Source organism: Chiloscyllium punctatum, chromosome 17 (genome assembly GCF_047496795.1).
Source record: "Chiloscyllium punctatum isolate Juve2018m chromosome 17, sChiPun1.3, whole genome shotgun sequence".
NCBI classification, from domain to species: domain Eukaryota; kingdom Metazoa; phylum Chordata; class Chondrichthyes; order Orectolobiformes; family Hemiscylliidae; genus Chiloscyllium; species Chiloscyllium punctatum.
In genome coordinates this window covers 99,615,071-99,631,072 of record NC_092755.1, presented here as the reverse complement: position 1 = coordinate 99,631,072, position 16,002 = coordinate 99,615,071, and the positions used below count along the sequence as shown (strand labels likewise).

Genomic DNA, 16,002 nt, shown 5'->3' with positions numbered 1-16,002 from the left:
GCAAACCGTACAGCTGAGCCCAATCCAGTCTGTATGTGAGCAGTCCAATAATAGCCACTGACTAATGACCTGAAGCAAGAATGCTTTCTGGTCCTTCCTTTGCCAGCCCAGGGATACCGAAATCTATTGCAACACCTCAATTGCAAGTGACTAAGGTCAGCTAATTTGAGACAAGCGTTACACTGAGTGTAAGACTGGGCAATACACATTTTACGATGGAGCCCATTAAAATATTTATCATGTCTGTTGGAATTGTTGGTCAAAATACTAGATCCAGCTGCTCCTGGTAAATGTCACAAAGCTGTCAGTTATTGACTTGGACATCCCACACAATCGCTACCTATGATTGAAGGAGTAATGAAGGATGTTGTGATGCTGTGGCAATGTCCCTGCCTCTGAGCCAGGACGCCCGGTTTCAAGAGGTATGTAATAAGATCTCTGAACCATTTGAACGGAAAATATTGAAAAGCTTTGACAAAGTTGTGACCAATCAGCTGTTTGGTTGCTGCTCGCGTCTGGATGTATTGGCTGTTATAGCTTTACCATTACATTTTATTCATGTCTTGTACCAGATCCTTCACTCCCTATGATCAGTGTGACTCTATATGCCCAGTCTCTGATGTCATAGCATTATCCAGATTGATTCTTCACCTTTGCTAATCTTTTGGTAACTCGATAAGTCAGAAACTCACAATCTGTCATACACTGCAAGTGGTAGAATAAATATTCTTAAGCCATGATATAGGCCAAATATTTTGGCATACATTTATTACAAATGAGAGAAAAATTAGGAACAATAAGCCAGATAGCAAATAATTCACAGAGCACATCTGTCCCTGCCCAAATGCAGTAAACTAAATAGAAATCACTGCTTCAGTAATTCCATTGGCCAATATTGGGAATGTTAAATCCATATAAAGCAAAGTTAACCAATTCAAAACATCATAGCGTCATACAGCACAGAACCACACCATTCGGTCCAACCAGTCCATGCCAGCCATAATCCCAAACTAAACTAGTCCCACCTGCCTGGTCTTGGCTCATATCCCTCCAAACATTTCTTATTCATATACTTATCCAAATGTATTTTAAACATTGTAATTGTTCCTGTATCCTCCACTTCATCTGGAAGTTCATTCCATACACGATCCACTCTCTGGGTTAAAAAGGTTGCCTCTCATGTCTTTTTAAAATCTTTCTTCTCTCACCTTAAAAATATGCCCCCTTGTCTTGAACTACCCAAGGGAAAAGACACCTGCCATTCACCCTGTCTATGCCCATCATGATTTTATAAACCTCTACAAGGTCACCCCTCAACCTCTTACCATCTCAATCTATCCAGCCTCTCTTTATAACTCAACCCCTCCATTCCTGGCAACATCCTGGTAAATGTTTTCTGAACCATCTCCAGTTTAATAATATCCTTCCTATAGTAGGGCGACCAGAACTGGACATAGTACTCCAGAAGAGACCTTACCAATGTCCTCTATAACCTCAACATGACGTCTTATGCCCTATACTCAAAGGTGTGAGCATGAAAACAAGCATACCGAATGGCTTCTTAACCACCCTGGTTGCATGTGATACAAACTTCAAAGAATTATGTGCATATCTGTTCTTCAACACCATTCAAGACTCTACTTTTAATTGTGTAAGTCTTATCCTTGTTTACCAAAATGCAAACATTTATCCCAATAAAACTCCATCTGCCGCTCCTCAGTCCAGTGACCTAATTGATCAAGATCCTTTCGCAATCTTAAATGATCTTCTCTGCTGTCCACTGTACCACCAATTTTGGTATCATCTGCAAACTTACTAACCATGGGAGTTATAGGGAGAGGCTGAACAGGCTAGGGCTGTTTTCCCTGGAGCATCGGAGGCTGAGGGGTGACCTTATAGAGGTTTACAAAATTATGAGGGGCATGAATAGGATAAATAGACAAAGTCTTTTCCCTTGGGTCAGGGAGTCCAGAACTAGAGGCCATAGATTTAGGATGAAAGGGGAAAGATATAAAAGAGATCTAAGGGGCAAGTTTTTCACACAGGGGGTGGTATGTGTATGGAATGAGCTGCCAGAGGAAGTGGTGGAGGCTAGTACAATTGCAAATTTAAAAGGCATTTGGGTGGGTATATGAATAGGAAGGGTTTGGAGGGGTATGGGCCAGGTGCTGGCACGTGGGACTAGATTGGGTTGGGATATCTGGTCAGCATGGGCAAGTTGGACCGAAGGGTCTGTTTCCATGTTGTACATTTCTATGACTCTATGACTCCATGCCTTCTATATTCTCATCTAAATCATTTATATAAATAATAAACAAAAATGGACCCAGCACTGATCCTTGTGGAACACTGCTGGTACAGGCCTCCAGTCTGAAAAAGAACCCTCCACCTCTGTCTCCTGCCATGAAGCCATTTCTGTATCTAATTGGCAAGCTCACCCTGAATCCCATGTGATTTAACTTTACTAGTTAGTCTACCATTAACATTATCAAAGGCTTTATTAACTTCCAAGTTAATAATGCCCATTGCTCTTCTCTCATCAATCTACTTGGTTACTTCCTCAAAAAAGTCAATCAAGTTTGTGAGACATGATTTCCCTCGTTCGCACAAAACCATGATGAAAAACGCCATCATCTTGTGGAAGGATGGCAAGGCCTTGAAAAAAAAATGCAGACCATCCAGAGGAGATTTCTCAGGCATTGTACATTTAAGGAAGTTACATGATATCATGACATGTGATATTCCAGTAAAAAGGAAGTGCAATTATGCAGAGAGAGTGGAGAAGATGCGATCATTATCCATTAAACAGAGAAAGTTAAGAGTACATTTGTATAGAAATGTTCAACATCGTGAGGGCTCAAGGGAAAAGAAATAATAAAAATCTCTTTACACCAGAGGGTAGGTCAGTGATTGTCAAAAGATTAGATGGAAGATGGGGTGTATTGTTATGATCTGGAATATACGGCCTGAAAGGGTAGTGGATTTAGTAATAACTTTCAAAACTCAATTAGGTATGTACTTGAAATAAAATAAATCACAGTCATTGGCAAACAGCAGTAAACAGAACTAATTGAGTTGCTCTTTTCTAGGAGTTGCAAAAGACATGATGGGCTGAATAGCCTCCATCAATGCTGTATCACACTGTGTGGCATTTTCTTTTAACATTTGCAATATATGAACCTCTTTGTCTCTTCTTACGACCTATGTGTAATTTTTATGTTGATGGTCTCAGAAGAGTTGATGATCTGGGAACATGTTCCCTGAGATTTATCTTCTGAAGATAGACCCTATGATGTAAAACAAATCAAACTGTCAATCATGTCATAATTACAGCGACAGGAAAAGATCTGCAGTTTTTTGCTCTACTTTCTGGAGCATTAACATTGCTTATTCAATTGAGGTTGAGGATGAATTCATTCATTTGTGACTCAGTTGTAAAACCCATTTAGCTTAATTGACCATTTACTTGAACAAAGCAGTACAGATTGAAATATGAGAATATTAAAATCCTTCCAGATCATCTAAATGTCAGTTAAACTCTGATTCTTTCTATCTATTATGTAACTCGCCAAAGTAGCTTTCGGAGTAAGTAAATAACTAGAATGGACAAGTTATGTTTTATAGATGAGTGAGGGATTATTTGGTAGCCATGTATACAATCAAAGGACAAACAACCTTCCTGTGGTATCCCCTGATGCACAGCAAGAAGGTGGGTTTAATTTGTAGAAAAACTCTTTTAAACTGGTTCTCAAAGAGAGAAAATAGTTGCATCAAAATTTAAATTGGAATGGGTTTTCTCTGCTGTGAAATTTGATGAGATTCATTATTCACCACTGTATCTGAGTAGCTATCTGCACATTTATGAGAGGGATGGAGATGTTACCAGCCAAAATGAGACTTCCCAGCTGTAAGGAAGGTAATCCTGCTGTAGCACAGCATAGTGTTCTAGCATTTTGCTGCATTGCTGTAGTTCACAGAATCATATAGCCTGAAAAAGGCCATTTGACCCATTGTGCCTGTGCTGTCTTGGTGAAAGCTTTATTGATTAGTCCTGTTGTTGCATCTTTAGTCTTTTTCCTTAGTCCTTTAATGTTGTTTTATGGCATAAATTCAAAGCACTTTTAAAGAAGTTACATGATATTATGAGGTGCGATACTCCAGTAAAAAGGTACCCACCTTTAATCTCTCCCTCTTGAAAAAGCATAGTGACATCAGTCAGTCAGTTTTACATACATAATGTACAGTAATATCAGTAAACAAAGAACCAAGATAATGTGTGTAAATATGTGATATTGTAACCTTTTAAATAGTTAGTAGTACAAATAAACATAAGATATCTGACTCACCAAGAACCAGACTGTGTATTTGTACATAGATTAACATATCAAAAACTCACAAACTGCATAATGGTGGCAGTAAGTGGACATGAAAAGCTTGTGATGACAGCTAATTAGTGGCAGAAATGGATGCTCAAGGCTGTTAGGGAACAACAGAGTAGCCATTGAGAAGTCTTTTTTTCCTAACAATCATCCATCAATCTGAGTTTAGACCAGATATTAAAACTAAAACAAAGATTAAATGCTACAACCAAAACTAAAACTATAAACCCTACACTGAAGCACAATAAGTACTTTACCTTATTTGTCTCTTTTAAAAAGGGTGCCTTTAAAGTGCTGAAGTATTCAAACCAAAGAAAGTGCTGTTGGATAAAATACAGATGGAAACACTGAAAAAAAATTCTACACGAGAGAGGCCTTCCTCTCTCCGAATAGTAAATTCTACCATTTCCCTTTCACAAATAGTGAAATGGTTTTACTGGGCGGTGGTGGTGGGGTGGGGGAGGGAGCGTAGGGAGGCAAACTCCACTTCCAGGCTCAAGCTTGCCATTTGTATAGACACAACAAAATATAATAAAAGAGTGAGAAACCAGCAAATAAAAACAGAGAAAGTACCACAGTGCAATAAATACTTGGTATGCAATTTTTAAAGAGCATGAAGCTTGAGAAGCAAACATCTCACCACAGATTGGCAATCCATTGACATCCTGTCAGAAATGCAATTATTTTGAGAAGAAAATAAACTCTAATGTAATGAGAGATACATCAAATTCCAAGGGATCGATTGTGTTAGGGAACTCTCTAGTCCGAGGTACAGACAGACGTTTCTGTGGCCCGCAGTGAAAAAGCAGAATGGTGTGCTGCTTCCCTGGTGCCAGGATCAAGGATGTCTCAGAGAGGGTGCAGAATGTTCTCATGGGGGAGGCAGACCAGCAGGAGGTCATTGTACAAATTGGAACCAACGACATAGGAAGGGAAAAGAATGAGATTCTGAAGGGAGATTACAGAGAGTTAGGCAGGAAGTTAAAAAGGAAGTCCTCAAGAGTAGTTATATCTGGATTACTCACAGTGCTACGAGCTAGTGAGGGCAGGAATAGGAGGATAGAGCAGATGAATGCATGGCTGAGGAGCTGGTGTACGGGGGAAGGATTCACATTTTTGGATCATTGGAAGTTGCTTTTGGGTAGAGATGACCTGTACAAGAAGGACAGATTGCACCAAAATTGGAAGGGGACTAATATAGTGGCAGGGAGATTTGCTAGAGCTGCTCGGGAGAATTTAAACTAGTAAGGTGGGGGTGGGAGGGAATCCCAGGGAGATAGTGAGGAAAGATTTCAATCTGAGACTGAAACATTTGAGAACAAAGGCGAGTCAAACAGTCAGGGCAGGCAGGAACAAAGCAGAGAACAAGGTAGGACTGATAAATTAAACTGCATTTATTCCAATGCAAGGGTCCTAACAGGGAAGGCAGATGAACTGAGGACATGGTTAGGAACATAGGACAGAGATATAGCAATTACAGAAACATGGCTCAGGAATGGACAGGACTGGCAGCTTAATGTTCCAGGATACATATGCTACAGGAAGGACAGAAAGGGAGGCAAGAGAGGAGGGGGAGTGGCGTTTTTGATAAGGGATAGCATTACAGCTGTGCTGAGGGAGGATATTCCCAGAAATACATCCAGGGAAGTTATTTGGATGGAACTGAGAAATAAGAAAGGGATGATCACTTTATTGGGATTGTATTACAGACCCCCTAATCATCAGAGGGAAATTGAGAAACAAATTTGTAAGGAGATCTCAGTTATCTGTAAGAATAATCTGTAAGGGTAGTTATGGTAAGGGCTTTTAACTTTCCAAATATAGACTGGGACTGCCATATTGTTAAGGGTTTAAATGGAGAGGAATTTGTTAAATGTGTCCAAGAACATTTTCTGATTCAGTATGTTGATGTACCTACTAGAGAAGATGCAAAACTTGACCTACTCTTGGGAAATAAGGCAGGGCAGGTGACTGAGGAGCACTTTGGGGCCAGTGACCATAATTCTATTAGTTCTAAAATAGTGATGGACCAGGATAGACCAGATATAAAAGTTGAAGTTCTAAATTGGAGGAAGGCCAATTTTGACGGTATTAGGTAAGAACTTTCAAAAGCTGTTTGGGCGCTGATGTTTGCAGGTAAAGGAACGGCTAGAAAATGGGAAGCCTTCAGAAATGAGATAACGAGAATCCAGAGAAAGTATATTCCTGTCAGGGTGAGAGGGAAGGCTGGTAGGTATAGGGAATGCTGGATGACTAAAGAAATTGAGGGTTTGGTTAAGAAAAAGAAGGAAGCATATCTGCAATATAGACAGGATAGATCGAGTGAATCCTTAGAAGAGTATAAAGGCAGTAAGAGTATACTTAAGAGAGAAATCAGGAGAGCAAAAAGGGGATGTGAGTGAGCTTTGGCAAATAGAATTAAGGAGAATCCAAAGGGTTTTTACAAATACATTAAGGACAAAAGAATAACTAGTGCCCCTCAAAGATCAGCAAGGCGGCCTTTGTGTGGAGCCACAAGAAATGAGGCAGATACTAAATGAGTATTTTGCATCAGTATTTACTGTGAAAAAGGTTATGGAAGATATAGACTGTAGGGAAATCGATGGTGACATTTTGAAAATGTCCATATTACAGAGGAGGAAGTGCTGGATGTCTTGAAATGCATAAAAGTGGATAAATCCCCAGGACCTGATCAGGTGTACCCTAGAACTCTGTGGGAAGCTAGAGAAGTGATTGCTGGGCCTCTTACTGAGATATTTGGATCATTGATAGTCACAGATGAGGTGCCGGAAGACTGGAGGTTGGCTAAGTGGTGCCACTGTTTAGGAAAAGTGATAAGGACAAGTCAGGGAACTATAGACCAGTGAGCCTGACATCGATGGTGGGCAAGTTTTTGGAGGGAATCCTGAGGGACAGGATGTACATGTATTTGGAAAGGCAAGGACTGATTAGGGATAGTCAACATGGCTATGTGTGTGGGAAATCATGTCTCACAAATTTGATTGAGTTTTTTTGAAGAAGTAACAAAGAGAATTGATGACGGCAGAGTGGTAGATGTGATCAATATGGACTTCAGTAAGGCGTTCAACAAGGTTCCCAATGGGAGACTGGTTAAACAGGTTAAATCTCAGGGAATACAGGGAGAACTAGCCATTTGGATACAGAACTGGCTCAAAGGTAGAAGACAGAGGATGGTGGTGGAGGGTTGTTTTTCAGACTGGAGGCCTGTAACCAGTGGAGTGCCACAAGGATTGGTACTGGCTCTACTACTTTTCATCATTTATATAAATGGTTTGGATATGAGCATAAGAGGTATCGTTAGTAAGTTTGCTGATGACATCAAAATTGGAGGTGTAGTGCACAGCGAAGAAGGTTACCTTAGATTACAGCAGGGTCTTGATCAGATGAGCCAATGGGCTGAGAAGTGGCTGATGGAGTGGCAGGTAAATGTGAGGTGCTGAATTTTGGGAAAGCAAATCTTAGCAGGACTTATACACTTAATTGTAAGGTCCTAGGGAGTGTTGCTGAGCAAAGAGACTTGGAGTGCAGGTTCATAGCTCCTTGAAAGTGGAGTCGCAGGTAAATAGGATCGTGAAGAAGGTGTTTGGTTTGCTTTCCTTTATTGGTCAGAGTATTGAGTACAGGAGTTGGGAGGTCATGTTGCGGCTGTACAGGATATTGGTTAGGCCATTTTTGGAATATTGTGTGCAGTTCTGGAATCCTTCCTATCAGAAAGATGTTGTGAAACTTGAAAGGGTTCAGAAAAGATTTACAAGGATGCTGCCAGGGTTGGAGGATTTGAGCTATAGGGAGAGTTTGAATAGACTAGAGTTGTTTTCCCTGGAGCATCAGAGGCTGAGGGGTGACCTTATAGAGGTTTATAAAATTATGAGGGACATAGATAGGGTAAATAGACAAAGTCTTTTCCCTGGGCTGGGGGAGTCCAGAATTAGAGAGCATAGGTTTAGGGTGAGAGGGGAAAGATATGAAAGAGACCTAAGAGGCAACTTTTTCGTGCATGGAATAAGCTGCCAGAGGAAGTGGTGGAGGCTGGTACAAATGCAACATTTAAAAGGCATCTGGATGGGTATATGAATAGGAAGGGTTTGGAAGGATATGGGCCAAGTGCTGCCAGGTGGGACTAGATTGGGTTGGGATATCTGGTTGGCATGGACAGGTTGGACCGAAGGGTTTGTTTTCTATACATCTCTATGACTCTAAGCCTTGCTTCATGGACCAGCAGATCCCTCACCCAGAGTGACAGGTATCAAACCACTTCTTGTTATGAAAAAACTGAAGGGTTAAAAGAATAAAATCTTCTGGTCTTGCTGATGTTTATACAAAATTTCGAGAAGGCTTTTAGATTCTAAAAGATCAGCTTAAAATTTGAGTCAATTTCAGGATGCAGAGGCTTGAGTTCATGCCATAACTCCAACAACCAGGGTCACCTTTAAATACAGGATGTTCTCTGGCGGGTTTTGTGGAGGCAGAAATTTCATTCAAAAATCTCAATTAATGGCCAACATTCCTCTATGTCCTGTGTATATTCCTCTAGCATGCCAGTTGGCTGACAAGGTTATATTTTGCAACTTTAGGTATTGGCACTATGACTCTGGGTACAAAACAACAGGAAGCCTGGTGTGTGATTTGTGAGTGCTATTGTGGTTGTGCTGTTTTTTGTTTATCAGTTTAGGGGTACATTGCCATTGTCAAAAGGCATTCACAGCAACACTGCGATGTTTAAGACTGGTTGGAATTTTCAGTCTGTCCCATGATCCCAGTGCTGAACACCTGTGCCATCGACCTCAAAAGGAAATTAACTTGGCCAATGCAAACTTCCAACAGGATCACCAAAACAAGCCTGAAATTTTAACTTTTACTCCCTCTGGTATTTAGTAATGACCAGAGATATTGCCTCCTGCCTTCCTGTTCCTTTGACCTCACTTGTTAGCTTTTGGGAGGAAGAGGTTTGTGAAATTTTAATAGAGAAAACAGAGCAATGTCCTCTGAAAAAGCAGACAATAATTATTTTACATTAAATGTTTTCTTGACAATTTTTTTTCTTACTGCTGATCTCCCCTGCCATTTTCTGAACAAAGAAGTAAACTGACGAGCGGATGTGGCCTTCTTGAGTAGTTCTTAGGCCAACAGTGTTGTAAAATGAATCCTCACAAATATAGTTTGATGTATGAGCTATTGGGCAGATTTCCTTCCAATGTCCTGGGGGTTATATAGAAGGCCAATATCAGAAATGCCATTACAATAAAAACATGTCAGGCCCAAAGTTGCTCTCCCATCAAGTTTATGTGATGTCTTCATAGTGGGTGGTACTTAAGGCACTCCTCAGTATTAACCGTTTCAGGCCGTTACACAACAAGCCTCAGTCAGACTGATTAGAACTTGTTGCATTAAAGAATGTGCCTTTGCCCATGCTAGTGGCTTCACAATCTGCACACCGACCATATAACCTATGGGCAGTAACTTACTGGGGTCTGAATATCATAGGTAATGATGAGACTTGTGGTCGAACCAGATGAGAAGTTTGATGAAGCAGACTGGAGAGTCTTACTCCTTTTTTCACACTTTACAGAAGTGGCATGGCTAGGTTCTCAATTAAAGGGCACTATTGTTGGTTAAATGAGTTGTTGATGACCCAACTCACCTCATTAATATCCAAATTTCTATATAGTCAAAATTTCCAAAAAGAGTTAAGAAGCAAACAAGAAAACAACATCAATACCGGGCAATATGAGCTTGCTGCTGGGTCTGACGGGCACCAACAGCTTAAGTCATGCTTCATGGGCACCAGCCACATGCACCTAGCATCCATGGACATTAGCATCAGATATGTGCCAGTCTCTAAGAACCTCCATGGTACATCTCCAATGGATGCTTCTACACTTCAATGCTGCACCTGAGGTTGCACTGGCAACTCTCATTGTAATGCTACAGCAAGGACATTGTGCGCTCAGGAACACTCACCCAGCTCACGGACGGGACCAGGCTGTATCTCTGGGATCTTCAATCATCATTCAATGCACTCTCTCACTTTGAGCCTACTTGGGTGCTCACAGCATTTCTGCTTTGCCTTTTTTGTGCCTTACCTTCTGAGTACTCATGACATTTAGCTCAGACGCAAAAGAAAGAAGCATGTGACAATTGTCAGCAGATCTCAGTCAAGCTTAGGGCAAGAGTTTTTGTTCAGGAGGGCAAAACTAAACCAAGGTCAGTTACTGGGATTGGGCATGGTCAGTTAGGGATGGTCAGAGTCAGGATTCTACCCAGGTAGGGGGTGAGGGGCAGAATGATGGGCAGCACACCACCTATTGTGGGCTGTTTTCCTCCTGGAATGAGACAGAGGCATATATTAAAGGAGGTGAAAGTTGATGGCACTGCTGTTACATTTGGGGATGCAGGTGGGGAGTTGTCGCAAGTTAGTGATTAGGCAGCACAGAAGGTTAATGGGGTTAGAGGTTGGGGTGGATGACAGAGATGAGGAAAGATGTTGCAGATTATAGTGAAAGTTGTAGATAATGAGAATTGGGGATAAGAAGATGCTGCAGCAGAGATGCAGTGTGTGCATGGTATCATCAGAAAGTGGTGACATTGACCTTGGCAGAGTGGACAAGATCATTGACCTTCTTCTTACATTGCTGTGTATTCTTCCAGATGGCTAAGACTGGCAACCTCAGAGCAGGCTGGCATGGTCTGTTTTTTGGGTCTCCATCGGGGAAAGAGGAAATCCCATGACTGTCCCAACCCATCAAGTAGACCCTCCAGGATCCTCTCTTCAAATTGAGGTGAAATTCCCTCTGTCTGTCATGACTGGGGCAAATGATAGGAGCCACACAAGGCAATTTCAGATCAGCAGTGCTCATTCAAGTGCACAATGGACCTTTAAAGATGGTGGGGGCAATTGGGTTGTTAGGGAATTCTGGGATAGCTGCCAAATGGCCAGTTGTTTGGGGTAAGGCAGGTAGTAAGATGGGACTGGATTGGATGTGACAGATCCCATGAGGCAGGCCAAATGGTTATTAAGGCTAGTTTGGTAAGAAACAGGGAGAAAACCCAATTGGTTATGCGTTGGAAATTACTCCAAAAAACTTTGACAAAACTTGGACTTAGCCAATAAACCACCAGATTCAGCGCACTCAGCCTGCTGAAACTTTCATTTCTAATCTTATTTCACTTTCTTATCCTTTCACATCCTTCTTGTTTAAACATTTCTGTTTTAACATTTGTACCTTTATAGTCATTTGTGGTAAACAATTGTCACGTTCTAACCTCCAGTACAGAGTTTAGGAGGGATGTGTGTTTTCACAAAGCCTGCCTGACTACATTGAACACCAACAAATAAACATGTCAGAGTGAATTTAAAGCCAGCAACATCCAAGGACGATATAAGGGTCCAATTTCCTCATGTTGGCCTATATTTATTTAAGTGATGCAGAATGAGAGGCAGAGGATTAATCAAATGTGCACTTTTTAAGAAAACATTTCCAAGTAATAAAGAGAGTGAAATGGATTTGTTCTCTGAGAATACGTTAAATCCTCTCAGTTGAAATTTAGCATTTTTCATAAGAACAATAAGGTTGCATTTCTGTAGCTTCTTTAATGTAGCAAGTCCAAGTTACATCACAGCTGCGTAATTAAAATAAATTTAACACGAAGACCTTTGCGAAGTTAATGAGAAAGGGCCAATGGACTCAAAATGATGACCCTGCTTTCTCTCCACACATGCTGCCAGACCTGCTGAGTTTTTCCAGCAATTTCTGTTTTTGTTTGTTTTAGACCTCCAGCATCTGCAATTCTTTGTTTGATTTTAGTGTTTAATTCAGTGCCACATTTCTTCCAGGTATGCCCACCTTGAAGAAGTTATATTCCTCCCTCAGCATTTCCATTTAAATCTTTCTTTCATTCACCATCATTAGGTTTGTTTTCCCTTCTAGTATTCGGCAAGGTGCTCACCAAAGACTCATTCCACTTTCACATGTCATTTCTGGAGAAGGGTCAAAGGACCTACAATGTTAACTTTCCATCAGATCTGCTGAGTTTTTCCAGAAATTTCTATTTTAGTTTGCCAAGGTCTTACTGGGAGATGTTGATCAAAACCTGGGTAAAAGGGGTCTGCTTTTGGGAGCAACTTAAAGTAGGATATATAAATATAATAACCAACTTCTGGATATTTTAGAAAATAACGCAAATGAATGAACTTTTATGAACTATTTACAGAATCCATTAGAATCTTCTTAACTCTGGTCTCAGTTCAATGTGATCTAACACTATCTGTATCACTGATGATGCATTGTAGTTATTAGCGTAGCAATTATTAGTTACAGAGGAGACCTAAAGATGTGAGAGATTTCCAGAGGAATTTCCAGAGCTTAGGACATGTAAGGCCACTTCCTCCTTCGGCTTTTCCCTCTCAGGATTACAGTTCCAATAAACTGCATATCTATGTCTGATGTTGCCCAGCCTTGGGATGGTTTGAAATTTGAAACAGCCTTTTTCAATCTGCAATTTGGTTATGTTATCGTTGTGCAAAAATTTCATTGCAGACAATATCATTCCAGCAATATCTGTGGGACTTAAAATGAAATGAAATGCAATTGCAGCTTTTCTTCAAACATGGAGAATGTTAATTATGACATTTTCATTCAAAACAGATTTTACAGCCTGCAGGCACAGTTAATACTGTATATATTGGAATGAATTGAGACAGACAGGCGGAAAGGGAGGGAAAGAATGAGAGACACAGACATATAAAGACAAAGAGCTGAACCATAAGTTTTTGTGGCTAAGTGTGTGTCACATTGAGTTTGTCGGAGGGATTCTTGGTGTGGGTATTCTCACCATATCTTACCAAACTTGACATGTTGATTGCTGTTTCTGCTCCTGTGATGTTTATGACCCCTAATTTCTGCTCCCTCCTCCTACGCGGTGTTCCCAGAAGAACTTGCCACGCAGCTGACAAGCAAATATTGTGACCGCACCACCTTTGATAGTTGGTCGCTCAGCTGGAAAAACACTGGCAATTGGCAGCTGTCCTACCTGGTCCTACAAACAGTGAGAAGAGATAGCAGAAAATGAGAGGCTGGCACCACGTTTCTCCCGGAGGGATTTGGTGATCCTGGTGGACGGGGTGGTACAGCAAAAGTGTGTTCCCTTTCTGAAAGTCTGTCACAAGAGCCCACACCACCAGGTAATGCCAGTCTAGGTCAGAGATCACTACCTGGGTCAGTACCATTTTCACGTTGCGGAGGACTGGGCATCAGTGCCGAAAGCAGGTCAATGACCTTCTCCATTCTGCCTAGGTAAGTGCTACATTCTGTTCTCCCGTAGCTCACATTCACTCTATCCTCATCAGTGCACCCAGATCGCATCACAGGTCATGTTCCAACACATCCTCTGCTGTATGAGATACGTACCCTCAGTCACTTGCCTGACGGACCCATACTCTCACACCGATAACTCTCTACGCTGCCTCCTCATTCTCTTGGAACACCTTGTCCTGACATATACTAGAATTAACAGCAATATCATCCACTTGCATCTTGCTCATTCCTTCCCTTTATGTCATTGCAGGAGGATACCTCCCATAACCGGCTAGAATGATGCTAGGTGGCTGTCAGATATCCATGTCCGAACCTCATACAAGGAGAGAATTGTCATTCTCAGGAACCCTGTATGCAATGTTCCCACTATTTTTTGTGTCTCCTGGTGCATCTCTGAGGCCTGTGCGTGGCAGTGACCTCCACAAGAGGAAAGTGTGCAGCTTCGAGACAACGTCGCCTCCATGCCTGTGTTGCTCATATACCATGTGTTCATAGCCAAGGTTCTTCCCCCGTCGACTCTCCATGTTGCCATCCAGGCCCTCACTCACACATTGGCTCACTTATCCTGCCCACGCCGAGATACTCATGGCCATTTTCCACAATGTTGAGTAATAGCCATGTGCTTCACAATGGGAAAATAACCATTGGCTCTCAACCTCAGCATGAAGGTGGTGCCAAACACCACCCTCTCCTTCCAAGGTGCCCATTCTCTAAACCCAAGGGCTTCAAACCTCCCTGGGTCATCAGGCAACCCATATACATTAGCCTACAGCTGTCTGCTTCCTCACCTTCCCTAACATCCACCCTCCCCTTTCCCCATTAATTTCCATGAATGGAGGTGAAGGGATGGCTTTTGATCCTCTCAATTGGCCAGCACCAGCTCATACACCATGGCCACACATGAGCCCAACCATACCCACTCCCTCCCCAGATTGGTGACTATGGGGGCAAAGGACTAACCATGACCTGACCCTGGAGCACAGAGGCATGGCAATCCTTCCCCATGCAGCATCATCCTGACTGGCACATAACCATGCCCGAAGCCTGAGACTGATATGAGAGGCTGTCCTCGATTAACTGTGCTGAGCCTTCCTGACGGATAGGTAACCCCCATGGGCCTCAGTACTCCTCTGAGATGTGCAGACCTATCTTATTGCCTGCTGCAGGTGCCTGGTATTTGGTGTAAATATTGCTGCCGCATGGTAAGTTACAAATCTAGCTTGGCATACAGATGTACGACAAGACATACTGACCCTGGACGGCAGTCTGTGAGACAGCACACCAACTGCCTCATTGTGTGACTGCTTTGCCAATTCCCATTGCAAAGCACAGCGAAGCAAGGCTGGTATCAGCTTAATACTGGTGGACTGGGAGCCTATACCCTTTTACGTAACTTCACCCAGTGCAGGCATAGACTGTTGGTTGCCGACATGACCTGTTGGGCAACTCTAAGCTTCAAGTAAGGCCTGGCATGGCATTGCAGAGGTGCCAGGATGATGGTGAAGGTTCCCGGAATATCAGGTGCCAATGTCGGCGGTGGAAGGGTACACATGGTTGGTGCTTATGTACTGTACTCTGGAATGCAAGTTGTCCATAGACAAAATGGGGGCTGCTCAGAGAAGAAAAAGAGCTGACTCTGCCAAATAACTGCCCTGGTTCCCTTGATGTCTTCTCCTGATGGCTGATTGGTTGGGCGGGTTTGGCAAGATGGCAATCAGAATATTAATGAGGTGAGTGTGACCGTGACAAGTAACTTGACAAGCATTAAATGCCATCCATTGGCAAATCACTGATGACCGATAAGCATCTCGCCACGCTGCTCGTGAAAAGTGTCAAAGATGGAGCAAGATGACCTCAATGTCAAGAGGGTCTTTGTCAAGCATCCATTTCTGCCACAAATCTCACCATAGCCCATATCGCTCAGACCCTTATAAGATTTCACCTGGTGAAATGTAGACAAATAGAGGTACATGGAAGACATGGAGCCAGAGAAAGAAATCAAGAGAGGCAGAAAAGCAGAGACACACAAACACAGGATGGAATATTACTACCTAATAGACTGATAGAGAAATGTTGCATGGAGACATATTTTATTGCATGTGCTAGATTTAGAGACAGACAGATTTCCAAAGGGAAAGGCACCACCACAGAGTGAGTGAGTGAGAGAGACGCAAGCAGAGAAACAGCCTGAAACAGAAAATGAGCAACCGAGGCAAAGTGTAACAGAAATGCAAACAAAAGACGAGGCAACAGACTGAGGCAGAAAGCAACAGGAGTGTCATACATTC

General features: G+C 42.1%; 1 protein-coding gene across 1 annotated transcript in view; it reads left to right on the top strand.

Moving 5' to 3' along the window:
- Positions 1-276: 276 nt before the first annotated feature.
- Positions 277-16,002, top strand: part of selenoe (selenoprotein e) — a 59,584-nt gene continuing 43,858 nt past the window's right edge. Inside the window, exon 1 of the mRNA XM_072586974.1 lies at positions 277-422. Within this exon, the coding sequence (XP_072443075.1) occupies positions 384-422 (39 nt within the window). The 5' untranslated portion in view covers positions 277-383. The remainder of the gene's footprint in view (positions 423-16,002) is intronic.